The sequence below is a fragment of the Aythya marila genome (genome assembly GCF_965140915.1).
Source record: "Aythya marila genome assembly, chromosome: 5".
NCBI classification, from domain to species: domain Eukaryota; kingdom Metazoa; phylum Chordata; class Aves; order Anseriformes; family Anatidae; genus Aythya; species Aythya marila.
The window spans coordinates 10,211,042-10,225,286 of NC_139046.1; the positions used below are offsets into that span (position 1 = coordinate 10,211,042).

Genomic DNA, 14,245 nt, shown 5'->3' on the forward strand with positions numbered 1-14,245 from the left:
AATAATTTTTAAAGCACCTACACTATAAACTGCAGTATTCCAACCGTGGCAAATAAATACTTGCCTAGAAATGCTCTGCACACAGGCTGACAACTGAGCCTTGCGTGCTTGTTGAGGGAGATGGAAGGCAGAAAGACGCCTGGTATACAGCATGTGTAGGCAGAAGATTCGTGCCAGTAGTTTTAGCAAATTATCAAAGCTTAAGATTAGGGTGCTGCCTATAACAAGTCAAAGCTTTCAGAGTTCAGACAGAGACTATACTATCTATCATTAAAGAAACTACACTGTGAAAGCATCAGCTCATTTTTTAAATAAGTGAATTAATTTATTCATTTTTGTACATTAAAATGTATACAATTCCAGATACCATTACAGTTAGATTAACAAAAGCTAGTTACCAAAAAGAAAATACAAAACTAAAAATTATTCTGGAAGCTTAGTTATTACAGAAGGGAAGTTTCAAAATCATGTAATTCCAATTTGGTGGTATTTGGTGAGATGTGTTAAAAAAATCAATTGACTTCTATAAAATCATATCTAAGGCAGATTTTATTGTACATTGATTTTTAAACATTTGGATAGAGGGAAAAACCTGAGATCTAGACCCAAAAGCTATTCTCTGCAGAAGAGACATATACCTTTGTTTGCTTTTTGTGGCAAACAGTATATATAATTGTTACTATAAAAGTTGTGCTGTACATTAGCTGTAGTGCAGGTCACTTTCATATTAAGTGCCAATAAAGGTTTAACAAAATATACAAAGTCTTAAAAGGTGAGACTGTTTAAAGCATTAATTGTATACATATTGCACACTATAGTGAATACTCATGGTTCAAAATAAAACATTGCAGTTGCCAGATCTTACAGAATGAACCACACTGGAATGACAAAAGGTCAAGAAGAACAAGTGTTACCTAGCCGCCAGGTTAGCAAAGTGAGAGGCAGGTCCTTCAAGGCTGGTGTCTTCCCTCCAGCTGCCAACAGTCTGCTGTTCTTACTGGTCCCGAGACTCATAAAGAAGTTTTGTTGCCTAATATAAACACAAAACATTACTGTATTGACTGCTTGAAGTTTCACTTCTGCTACAAAGCTCCTTGCAAAGACTTTACGCCTCCCTCCCTTACCTTATGCATAGCTGCCAGCCAGCTTGCTGACAACTTTTTGTTAGAGGTGTAGTCTTCACTGGCTGTAAACTTCATCTGTGTTAGCTCCTCTGATCCTGGTACTTTATACTGTAGAATCATACCTATGGCACGAGTATTACCTCCTGAAAAAAAAAAAAATCATGAACAAAACTTCACAAACTAAATAAACACAACTTTTTAGCTAATAGTCACAGTTGAAGACAGCTATCTCACCACTTGATTCAAAGCACTAAAAACTGCAAGTGCACCAAGTGCAGCATCAGGAGACGGTGACAAAAGGGTGTTAATGCCAGGCAGCGCAATGTGCAGACTCAGTATTGTCTAGTTCTGTCACTGAGGCAGAGCCTGTAGAAGCCACTAATTACAGAGACAAAACTCTTGTATTTCAGTGTTACCATCTGCCTTCTCTTAAATAGATACCATGGCTTCACAATACAGCCAGCAGTTTCTAAACTGAACTACTCTTGTCCAGTTAGACTGGTATCAAACAGGGATCCTTGCTTGATCCCAAGTCTGGCACATCAGTGATAAGCCCCACCAAATTTGGCAAAGGTTGAGAAAGATGCTTCCACAATAGGAGCTGGCAAAAACTTTGTTTATTTCCTGAAGGAAATCCACTACAAAAGACATTGCTCTGACAGCAGCATGGTAAGAAGTTGTTTACATCTCTCCTACTCTAGCTGCACAGATAAACCAAAGCAAGAATACAGAAATGAAACAAAAGCTTTGTGTAAAACAGCACATTGATCCTTCACATTCAGTTACTGGCTTGCTTATTTACTGAAGTAGTAGCCACGAACTAAGTCACAGGAACAGCACCACCACACACAGAAGGACATTTTGCAAAGTTCTTTTTACAAAGACTGTTTGCACAAGAAGGTCCTTGAGGCCATGACAGTAATATCCAAGAAGCCAAACAAAGACAATCCTGGTCTAAGCAATGTGATCAAAAGCCTGCAGACAGCATTTGCAGACACAGCTATTTCCTCCTCTGGTAGGAGAGACTGCAATCCGACTTCATCACTCGCTCTCCTGCATCTACCCAGTCAGCCTAACAGCTTGTACCAGGTACTAGGCAGTACACACACAATATGTTGCTCATTCCTGGTGTACAGAATTCAGCACATCTCTGCTAAAGTAGGTGATGGGTAGAAGTCTTCCCTCTTCTAGCACAGACATGTACATGTAGTCTAAAGGAGGAATCAAGTGTTTTAGTTCTCCTCCAAGCAGTTACAAAACATTCATTCTCAGTTTATTAAATAGATGGGAAGGGATAAATACATGAACATAACTTGTCTTAAGTTGAACAGCTATAGATCAAGCAAAAAACTAGCACTGCAAGGGAAGACAGATGGGAGAGGGGTCGTAACAGCATGCTGAAGTGAGTCATGCTCACACAAGGTACTGGCGATACCTTCAGTAATATGCTGGCTCTCCAGAAGGCTGGTGTAAGTGTGAATATCTTTTTCTACCATCAAGAAGGAAGGCAGGCAGGCAAAAAGATAAAGCGATCAGAATAGTAATGAACAAGAAATTACAGGAGCATTAAGCAACTCTGCAACACATCTGATTGATTTGAATACCAAGTTCATTAAAGTTAACATGCTGTACTGCCACTGCACGGACTGTCCAATTAAAAATTCCAGCAGTGACAGAGATGTTGCTTACTAAGCAATTATTAAAATTCCTGACCTTGTCTGCTCTCATTTCAATGAAATCATATTTAAGTTCATCCTGAAATACTAAGAAATCTGTCCAGATACGAGGCAGTTAAGTAGCTACCAAAGTATTCCAAGATATTAGCAGTTTCACTTAGCCAACCCTTCATCTTGAATGAAATTAAGAAAGCATAATATATATATTATCTTTTTTTTGAGTAGCTTCTCTTACTCTCCTCTAAGTTGTTTGCACAAATAGAAGAGAAATCTTAGCTGGATTCTGAAACAGAAGCTAAGACTGATAGCTCCCTCCAGTGAGCTTTCCAATCCATAGATGTTTAGCAAGGAGAATGGATCAGACCAGGTGACGATCACCTTTATCAAGAAGTTCCCCCATTATTAAAGTCCTAAAGTAATGTCTGAATTCTTGTTTCACCTAAAATCCCATCAGCCACATGGACAGCTTCCATGCACTACACTCTACTCCGAGAACCACTGTAATACAATGTAGTTACACCTGAGCTACCAGAAATGCACTGTCTAGCTTGAACAATAATTACCACTTCATCTTTTTCTTAATAGTCAATTTGTATTTAATGAAAAAAATTACCTCCAGGAGTAAATCCCTCTGTAAGTATCTGAACAGTTGAAATCTGTACAATTTCAATTTCATAGTGGCTGTTTCCATCCAAAACCAGGTATCTATATGAAAAATAAACTGTTATTAAGTTTCTTGTTTACAATATCAAGTCCAAATCAAATGAATTAAGTTAGAGTCTCTCATTGACTGGTAGCCTGTATACTTCACAGAGTGAGGAGGGAGCAGAGCCAAGCAGGTGAAGTTACTTTTCATTGAAGTGCTTCACTTAAGACAAAAAAATAGAGAACTGTAGAGCAATTTGCCTGGAGACCTTTTCAAAATATTAAATGCTTTCCTCCAGAGTTACAGGGCAAGAAGAGAACGTTGAGTTTGAAGTGCTCCAGCCAGCCAAACTCTAGGGATGACCAAAGCAATGCTCTGACTGTAACATTAAGAAATACTGTGCAGCACTGGACTCATCATTCTGAAACGAGTGTTTTTTTTCAGTAGCTATAGATTTTTTTTTCCCCGGTCCTTCTTCCGGTAAGCCTTTTGTTAGCTGTCAGAAACACTGAACTGCAGTGCCACCAAGACATTATCAAGGAGCGGAGCTCTGTCATTCCAAGGCATTCCAGCATTTCTGCTCCTTGCTGCTTCTGGAAACAGTCTTCACTGAACAAAGCAAGAGGAGTGCTTCACACCTCCGAGGGCCCCTTTTTCACACTGCTATTAAATTCACACACCCTTAGCCCAATAATATAATATACAATAACATTATATCCATCCTTTCAGTCAGATTATTCTTCCAGTATCCTCACTGGAAGCTATGCTTGTATTTTGTTTGGGTTATGATAACAATATAGCCGTGTTCACAAGTGCAATTTCTATCAGTCCTCCTCACCTCTGATTGTTGGAAAGTCGACAAACCATGAGCTCAGATTTATCAGATGTTCCCAGAGTTACAAAGAACGAAGCACCTGAAAAGAAATGTTTCAGTATTCAATGCAGAGTTTGGGAAGAAATATTCAAGAATCAAAAAGGATACTTACTGCACTGATTCGGCTCAATTAGGAGACTAACTGGAACATTAAACTGACATAAACTGATAAACACTGACAGGACATTCAAGTATAGAAAGGTTTTCAGTTAGTTCTGCACCATATGACCATTCACAATTACGATGCAATTCCACCTACACTGTAGATAAATCATGTAAATCATATTTCTAAGATAAATCTTTCAAAAATAAGTACAGATTTGGAGAAAAACCAGACGATCCTACCTTCTTAAAATTACACAGAAGAATCAAATAGCAGGATGTGACCTTTAGCTGCATGCTTAATAGATACTAAGACACCTCTCTCACTACTGAAGACTAGCTCAGTCTTACTTTGAGGTCAGTGAATTGCAGCCTTCATGTTGTATTTCTCTGCGTGCTCCAAACAGCTCCTCTGGCATCAGGAAAGTCACCTTAACTACATGAGCCAAGTGATTCATAAAGCAGACTACATGCCCACCTCTTTATTTCCTCCATGTATTGTTACACTCCCTGTATTACCTAATCCCAACACTGTTGGTCTGGGAAATCAAAAAACAAAACCAAACATACGGCACTGTCAATTGGCCTGTGAGCTATCTCCACAATCTGAATCATGCAGCCTCAGAGCTTCACCTCACGATCTATTTCATAATAGCACCGCGTCTCACTGACCCTCGGTATGGGGCCCCAGGCTGCTGCCGACATGAGACAGAGAGGGACCAGCAGCACAACTGCCATGGAGATCAAAATCGCCATTTCTCTGAGATCTGAACCTCCACAGCAAGGCAGGAATAACTACAGACGTTAATCGCATAACATGAATGCAAGCAGGACTTTTTTAGTATTTATTTTCTTATATCTTCAGGTTAAAATAAATATTTTTTAAAAGTTGTCTTCTGTGCATGGTTAAGAATGATTTGTATACTACCAGGGACAAATGTAGCTCTGTCTAGACCTAGAATCTCCGTAGGAACAAATCAGACTGCTAATCAGAGGCGTGGTTTAGCTTACCAACTATACACACCTGCATCACGCTGAGTGAAGAGCCCATCAGAAGGCCCCAAACAATTAGAGAATATTTTGAAAACTTAAGATTCAGCTTTCTTAATATAATTGGAACATGAATTGCTGTATTGCATGTAGCTTTAATGCTGTGCAAAACTCACCAAGCTTACGACCTGCCATCAACCACAGCCATAGGCCATGCACAAGATCAAAGCACAGCATCCTGTTAATTGTTTTAAAAATGTCTGTTAAGCATTTTCATCCTTATTTAGCGTAACTAACAGAAACAGCTAAAAGGTGGACTACATTAATAAAGTGCCAACCACACACATCTATCCTCAAAGGCATTAAAAACTCCTTTGTCTTTAAAGAATTCTGTAAATACCTGACCCAAATCATACACTTCTTGCTAAATAAGCTGATAATATAAAATTAAATGGCAAACATGCAACAACAAATATGCATTTTAAGGAGACAAAACTGCAATGTAGCAGCTCATTTGACAAAAATTAGTCTTGCCAGTTATCAGATTTGTTTAACACAGCATCTGAACAAATCTAAGTGAGATTGAAACAGCATATATGTGCACTTGGTACTTACCATTCATGAGCACTTTAAGCTGCTTGTCATAAAACTCTGTTTCTTTCTGAGAGATGAGGGCACATTCAGCACACTGGCGCACGGGGTCCACAAAACACATGCGAGGCAGAGGCACTTTTTTACTGCAGCATTTGTCACAGAAGCACTTTCCACATCTTCGGCAGTGATGCTTAGCATGAGAGGAGATTGTGTTTATTTACAAAAGAAATTATTAGAGAATAATTTGATAAAGGTCCCACATTAAACATCCTCCTCCCCAAGAAACAGCACAGTTTCTCAGGTGTAAAATGTACATGTTGAAGGGACAGGACAGTAGTCAAGTGGTAAATGACATCGAGCTGCTGTAGTGGTAGAAAGAACTCTCTGAAGACTGAACCCTGAAGACTGCGCGTAGTATGAAAAGCACTACAGGCCTTTGTTGGTGCTCTGCCAAGAGACTTTTAAATCAGACCAGAGAAGACACTGAGAGGACCCTCCCAAATTCCTCGCCTGTCAGTAGAAATGCAAGAGAAGAGTAGTTTCTAGAACCCTTCCTACTTCCAAGAAGAGATCTCTCGGAGCTTCAACTGCAGATGCTGTTCTTCTCCCTCAAAACTTGTTCTCAAGTTTTTTTTCCCAGGGAAAATGCTAAGAACTTTCATTCCTAAAACCTAAAGCCCCATCTCTACCAGAAATATCAGGCAGCATAGTACAAATCCAGCAAAGTTGTAATACAATCAGAGCAGCTCCCAAACCTTCACCAAGTGGCTCACACTCCATCACTACTGGGGTGTGACAGTCCCAGTAGTTCCTCCTGATGCAAGTTTCCATGTGATGACAGTATCTCAGGCCAGAACAAGTACTCCCAGGCAAGCCAGAACTGATTTGTGGCTCAAAGCAAGTTTCAACAGCTTGATACAAGGCACTGATAAACTGCAGTTCTGATCACTGTTAGACTTTTCTACCAAGTATTATGCAAAGTTCTCTGAAGCACCCCTATTACCCATGGCTACCTCCATTTACTTCCCAAAAGTAACACAAGTAAAATACAGCAGCCTGATGATTCTCAACCAATCCATGCTCTTAACTCATCCAACTAAAAGGTAAATAAAAAAGTCTATATTCTCTTAGTTCTTATAATGTAGTTACCCTAATGTTCTTCAGTCTTTCTGAAAACTTCCATCTCTCTGGTACAGCACATCAGTATGTCTGTTTTAAAGTTTCTCCTTCCTTTTCCCTCCAAACAATACATTACAAATCATGACCTAGGTCAATGCACGCAAGTCACACTTCCACATCTTTCTGCACTTCCACAAGCAAATGCTAAACGCCCATCAGTGCAGTAATACAAAGAAACATTTTTATCTCCTAAAATCATTGTTGGCTTCTTTTGGGAGACTGCCAAACCCCGTTCCAGCAGGTTTTCTGACAGCAATATTCTGTAAACCAGCAACAATTCCATAGTGGTCCACTTTAAATATGTTCATTACATAAAAGTGGTTTTTCTTCATGCAGGGAACCTAATTATGGTTCACAGCAATCAAGGCAGTTTCTACTTTAATCAGAAATTCCCCTTTCCTGTTGTGAGATCAGTTGTGTTTCACTTCTAGAACAGATGGACAATCTGACTTTTGGCTCTCCACATTTGAGCCATACAGCCCTTTAACGTCAGATTGCAATTCATTACTCCTGAAAACATTTGCTCACATTTCCACAACTAAGCTTATCTCCCAGGACACAGCCATGTTAGTTCATCTGGTTTCTGTGTCAGTACTGATGTTAGCAGCCTTCTCCAGCGTGGGCTCCTCTAACTCTTCCTTTGAATGTAAATCCTGTGGGTACACAGCATTTGGGAAAAGCCCAAACACACTGAGCAAGAGGAATGTCAAAGAAACAGAACATAAAAAAGAAAAAAAAAGTCCTCTACTCAGAAAAGGCAGAACAGAAAGAAAAACTATTTGAATGTACAGCAGACTTTGCATGATATTCTACTGAAATCATCCACATTTTAAACCAGAGCTCCATATTAGCATTTTGCAACAGTTAAAACATTGTATTTTGTTCATTTCTTACCTTTCTAGTTATGAAGTCAAATTTTGTATCACACTGCATACATCTTGGGCACTACAAAACAGTACAAAATAATGTTAACTAACAACATTTCTAGATTTTTAATCGTACTACTACCACATGCAAAGACTGGGCTTTATTGTTATTCCCCAAAAAGAACTGCCTCCGAGAAGTTTACATCCTTTAATCTTTTTCACCACAGTTTTCATTTATTTTAATACAGATGTAGCAAAATAACGTCATCCCCACTCACAAGACAAAAAAAAAAAAGCAGCCAAACTCATTCACCCTAAGGAATACTACATCCTGTCAGCAGAAACTACATTTCTGAAGTTCTTGTCATGCTTAATTACGTTTGGCTGTCCAGACAGTCATATATTCTGGAGTTAACTATGTTTTCATGCAAGTTGTCATCCTGTTGTGATGCTCTGTTGACACTCTAAAACACTGTTTACGTATTTTATTGCTCTCAATACTTGCATATTTTTAAAACACTCTAGGAGATTTTTGGTTTTCTTCCAAGCCACTAGGACTTATTTTTTATTCCAGCTACAAAATGTCACTACTTCCTGAAGCATCTCTTTCCTAACACAAGGTTACGCCCACGCTCTTCCCAAAAGAAAAGCCAGAAAAAAATTGAGGAGGCTTCTCTCTCCCAACTGAGTGTACAAGTACAGGTCAGCAGCTCTGACTTGCTTAAGTACCAGAAGAATTCAGTGATTGTTACAATTAACATTTTCTGTGCAGAAAGTCACCTTCCGCAGGGCTGATACTCTGAAGTCAGATTGCTTAATTTTCACAACTTATTTTTATCCACTGTATCAAAAAAAAAGGGGGTTGGGAGGAGGGAACACTCTCTGAGGCTCACAAGTAATTACTACCAGATTTATTTGCAAATGTTAATGCAAAATTACATCTCACATCTGAATCGGAACATAGTTGGATGATTCTTCAGTGAGTTTTGTTAACTCTGGAAACCTGAATTCTTCAAACCAAGCTTTCACAGAGTTCAGCAGAATGTCATCTTAAAAACATGCCCTAGGCTGAGCGGGTGTCATTTGCTAAGCACAGAGTTATCACTGTTTGCCTTTAATTAATACATTTCAATACACAACCCTCTATCTTCTAAGAATTCATTCAGGTTACAAAAGTTTTGGAGTCTGTTTCAGGGATTTCTGTTTCACCACATTCCCAATCACTGTCACAACTTCTACAACAGTAACCAAGAAAACACTACAGCAGCTACGTTAAAAAAAAAAATCTTTAGAAACTTTTTAAGTAAAAGCTTGTTCGTAATTTACAACAGTTTATACAAAGCATTCTCACATCTAAACAGAAGCTTAGCAAATTAGAGGGTACCAGCCGTCGCTGCAATGGAAGAGAAATAGCTACTCTGCAATATTTGCTACAGGAAGCTCTTTCTAAATCCCAGACAAAGGAGAACCAGCAGTGTTCCTGCACTGTCTCAAGTAATGCACTGAACCAAGGCACCCAACCTCCCCTTTTCACAATGGCCATATAAAAGCTTATTCTGATATTCGCTGATTAATAACCTTGAGCACAAGACAACATCAGCATTCCCAAGGTTTTCTCTGTAACATGTAACACTCTACAGCTTACACCATGTTTTGCTGTGCACCGATCTTCATTTAGTGTTTTAGTTTTTTTCATGTATGGAGCTTAATTGTTTGCCCAGAAGCTGGGCAGGGCAAGGATTTCAAAATACTTTGAATTTACCAGGAGTATAATTCATTTTCATAATGAAAATTTGTAATTTTGGTTCGAAATCAGAAAGCAGAAGCCACAACCTAGGGGGAAAAAAGCTTTTTTTGTGTATGAAACCTTAATTAGGTTTCATACACAATGTTGGGCGAAACGTAAAATCTGTTTTCAGCAAGTAACGGAATTACCCATCTTCTTATTTCCTACAAACTACAGAAAAATATTTCTGAATTCCAGACCCTTCATGATAACGCTGCCTTACATAAAGTGCAGTCAGAGATAAGTCACAAAGTGAAATGGCACGCAGTGGCAGAAATCACAGAAGGCTATTTTCCTACCAAAATGTTCTGACACAAGCAGAGTCAACATACTGTTCCTTCAAGGCACTTCTGCTTTGAGTAACCAAACCCAAGAGAACCCGTTTGCATAACAACTTCACCAGGGAGCTCTTCCCAGGCACAGCAGCAGCATTTCCCCGGAGGTGAACCCTTCGTGTCCGGCCACGCGCTGACACCAGCACGCGAGCACTGAGCTGCTTCAGTTTGGTAGTGCATCGGCAAGAAGATAGTGCAACACCTGAGACACTTCTCATGTCCTCAAGACACAGGCTTTTTAAGACTACTGCAACTCTGATTTTTGTTTTGAAAGTAGAAGCACTCAGATACAAAATAAGATATTAAATAAAACCCATATAACGAGTATATTGATTTAACAAACAGCCAGCATACTGCTCATTCTGGCGGATTGCTGCTGTCATTACTTCAGCAAGAAGAAAACGGAAGCACCAGCAGTCGTTGGCTATCAGCATTAATTTAGAAGTACTGAGAGCAAGTTCAGCACAAGTAGAGAGGAACTTCTGATGCATTTGCTGAAGCACGGTAACAAATTAGCGTAATTCCTCAGCCCCAGAGGTGAGAACAGTGCAGGTCGGCAGCAGGCTCTAGTTACACTTCATGCGCTGTATTTGCATATCCAGTAACGAAGCGATAGATGCGATGCAAGCTAACACCTGGCTAAGCACATTAACACAGCCAACATTTACCAACATGGACGTCTGCAAGCTCATTGAATCAGAGCTCAACGTGCCTGACAAGCACAGCTGGTGCCAGCAGCAGATGCCTTCTGATAACAGCGGGACTGTGCGCAACCGGTTCCTCGCCGAGGCTGTAAGCTCGCTGGGGTGCGAGAGCAGCGCTGTCACGCAACCACCGAGCGCCTGAGCCACACCAAGCTGGGTTCCATCGTATCGTTCTCCCATCGGCTGCTCTCTGAGGCAGGCATCGCTCCTCGGCCACCCGAGATCTGGGACACAGCCTGATGCCACAAGCTCTGTCCACCTCTGCATTGTAACACCCAAATTTTACAGGACTCTTAGTCCATGACTTCCCCCACCAGCATATCACTTGTTGAGCTCTTCTGGGGATTAGCAAGAAGCTTTGCTTCAGACCCTTGGCACATGCACTGACCAACACCTTAAGCTCTGTCTCAAGTTTAATCATGTTCACAGATCTACACACTATTACCAACCTCAACTCCTTAATCATTTCAATTTCACTGAAAGACTACCAAAAACGTTTTCTATAGTCCTGCTTCAGTCTTACACACTTCAAACTCCTCATACTTAAAGACTCAACAAGAACATCCTGATATTTACAGGCTGCACAGTCTTGCAATACAAAGTTAGAAAACTTAAATGTATTCCAAAATTACATGCTAAGTTTAACAAAATTCCCAACTGCCATAACTCCTAGGACGATCATTTGACTTTTAAAAAACAAATCAGAAGACATTTCCTGCAGAAAAGTACTGAATTTACTCGTACACAGCAGAAGTCAGTGTATTTGAAAAGCCAGGTCAACATTGGGTAATACTCGCCCTTTCTCTTGGGGGAAGAAAATATGTTCTTTATTTTACTGAACTAAATCACTGTCAAGAGCAGATGTTCTCGTTGAATCCACTAACTAGCTAAGGCTGCCTCTCAAATTTGATTTTATTAAGAAAAAGATGAGTTTATAACTTCCTTGTTATACTTCCTTCCCTGTACACTGCATGCTTAAAGAAAAATTTGTACATGGTAAAAGCTAGTCAAATGGATGTCTGAATTTCAGTACACTTTGAGGTAAAGAAATACAGTGAAGTAACTTTTTCTTTCTTCACAACAATAGATGCACGATTAAGAATATGAGTGAACACAAGCATTTAAAACGTTTGCCTACAATACACCTCCTCTCAATAGCAAGTACATCTGAATTTGATGCAAAGGCAACATTCAGTCACTAATCATCGTTCTGTCGAACACACCACAAAGAAAGTCAAGTCTTAAGCAGAATGAATGCCTGCGGTACCAATGTGATAGAAAATACAAATTCACACCATGCACCACATTATGTCTATTCATTTTAGATACATCAATTCTTAAATACATCTAACTAGCTTCAATAAATTCTACAAATCCTCCCACAGCCTGCAGTTGAATTAAGATGGTACTATGTAGTAGACCTGGAAGCAACATTTTTTATTTACATGGAATTAGTCGGCTATAATTGAGAACTGCCCAGCTATAAAGCTACACTGTCCGTCTGGGAGGAACCGGCTTTCAATTGGAGATAACTGTTAGACAAATTGCATCCACTGCTGGCGATGTGTCAGCACTCAAGTTTCCAGATAGCTGAGGTCAAGGTACACAGCGCATCGAAAGTCGCCTACCTGGCAAAAGCAGACTGCACACAACGCCCTGAGAAACCACCCCTTATCGAGTAACTCCAGATCCCACTTGGCTGCACGCTCACCGATCGATGCACACCTGGGCACCTGCATCTGACACTGCTCCGGTCACCGAAAACTGCACTGTAGCTATGCTTAAGGCAGACAATCAGTTGCTACTGACGACAGGGAGGATTTTGTTCTCTAAGGTTGGAAGAGACTAACTTGCAAGAACTCCAGCAAGATATTTTATCTGCTTGCTCGTTTAAAATAGGTTGAAAAAGTGACTTTCCAAAACAAGATCATTATTTCAGATGAAACTTGCAACTGGCTTACTAGCCACAGCACTTTCTGCCAGGGAAGGCTAGGCTCAGTCGCTGCAGTGAAGGCTCAGTGAGTGGCAGAAGCTGCTGTAGCTGAGTGACTCTGCTGGTGTAGTAACTTTTACACCAAACTTTTTGCCTCCAGAGATACCCGGTAAGGGCAAAATTTTCTTCCTTTCTGCTGACCTACAGGGCAGCGCTCCTGTATAACACAGTCCAACCAGATCCCTATCTGGCAAAGAACGGGTCTGTTTAAAGGCTGCCTGCTTAAGTTCATATTGGCTCCTCAAAAAAAAAAAACTCCAGTCCCGTTTAAATGCATTGGCACGTAGCCACACCACAGAAGGGAAATAAGTAAACAACTGATTCTGAACTCTGTGAGCATCTAGCTGCACGGGCTGGCAACAAATAATGCATATTATGTGAAATGTACAAGACTGTCACGACTACACAGTTTATTTTAAAAGTGTTTAGAAGCAAAGCTGACTGAAAAGATTTTGTTTTAGATTTATTTAACATGCAGAACAGAACATTCAGACTACGTGCCACAAAGGGTGCTCTAACGCAGCCTTTCACTATATTTTGTGTCAGTTTTTAAAGAAACGCTCTTCAAAGTTAGCTTTATTTGTCCACAGAATATCCCGAGGTGGAAGGGACCCACAAGGGCCATCGAGTCCAACTCCTGACTCCACACAGCACCACCCAAAAACCAGCCCGTGTCTGAGAGCGGTGTCCAAACGCTACGTTGAGCCCTGTCAGGCTCAGGGCTGTGATCACCTCCCTGGGGAGCCTGTCCCTGTGCCCAGCCACCCTCTGTGTGCAGAACCTGTCCCTAACCCCCAGCCTGACCCAGCACGGGACGGGACGAGCAGCGCCGGGAGCCGCCAACCCCGCGGCCGGTCCCGCCTCAGCGCTGAGGCGAGCCCACGGGCGACCGTTGGGGAACCGTTGGGGGACCGTTGGGGGACCGTTGGGGGACCGTTGGGGAACCGTTGGGGGACCGTTGGGGGACCGTTGGGGGACCGTTGGGGGACCGTTGGGGGACCGTTGGGGGACCGTTGGGGCCCGCAGCCCCCCGCCCAGCCGCGCTACCTCCTTGTCGGGCACCCAGGGCGGCTCGTCGAGGCCGAAGGGGCTGCGTGCGGCGCGCAGCTCGGGCACCATACGCAGCCCGCTGGCGGAGCGCACCAGCTTCTTGGCATCCGCCGCCTCGCTGCCCGACATCTTCTGAGCGCCCTCCCCCGCGGCTCCGCCACCGCTACTCGCCCTCTCGGACTGGCAGCTCCGCCGGCCAATGGGAGCCCCGGGAACGCGGGACGAGCGCGGCGCAGAGCCAATAGGAAAGGGGGGTTGGGAATGCCCGCCCACCCGCCGCGGGCGGCCAATAGAGGCCGCCGCCGCACTCTGGCGGCCAATCGCAT

The 14,245-nt window shown here is 41.7% G+C and overlaps 1 protein-coding gene across 2 annotated transcripts; it reads right to left on the reverse strand.

Moving 5' to 3' along the window:
- Positions 1-303: 303 nt before the first annotated feature.
- On the reverse strand, positions 304-14,053 carry ZFYVE21 (zinc finger FYVE-type containing 21). 2 transcript variants are annotated; one of them, XM_082762559.1, is made up of 8 exons: positions 13,917-14,053; positions 8,080-8,130; positions 6,028-6,196; positions 4,285-4,360; positions 3,414-3,505; positions 2,560-2,613; positions 1,125-1,267; positions 304-1,030 (listed from the first exon to the last, which is right to left on the reverse strand). In XM_082762559.1, the coding sequence occupies exons 1-8, from the start codon at positions 14,046-14,048 to the stop codon at positions 995-997; spliced, it is 753 nt and encodes a 250-aa protein (XP_082618685.1). In that variant the 5' UTR covers positions 14,049-14,053; the 3' UTR covers positions 304-994. The 2 variants fall into 2 exon arrangements, with proteins under 2 accessions (XP_082618685.1, XP_082618686.1); XM_082762560.1 differs by lacking the exon at positions 2,560-2,613.
- Between the last annotated feature and the right edge of the window lie 192 nt (positions 14,054-14,245).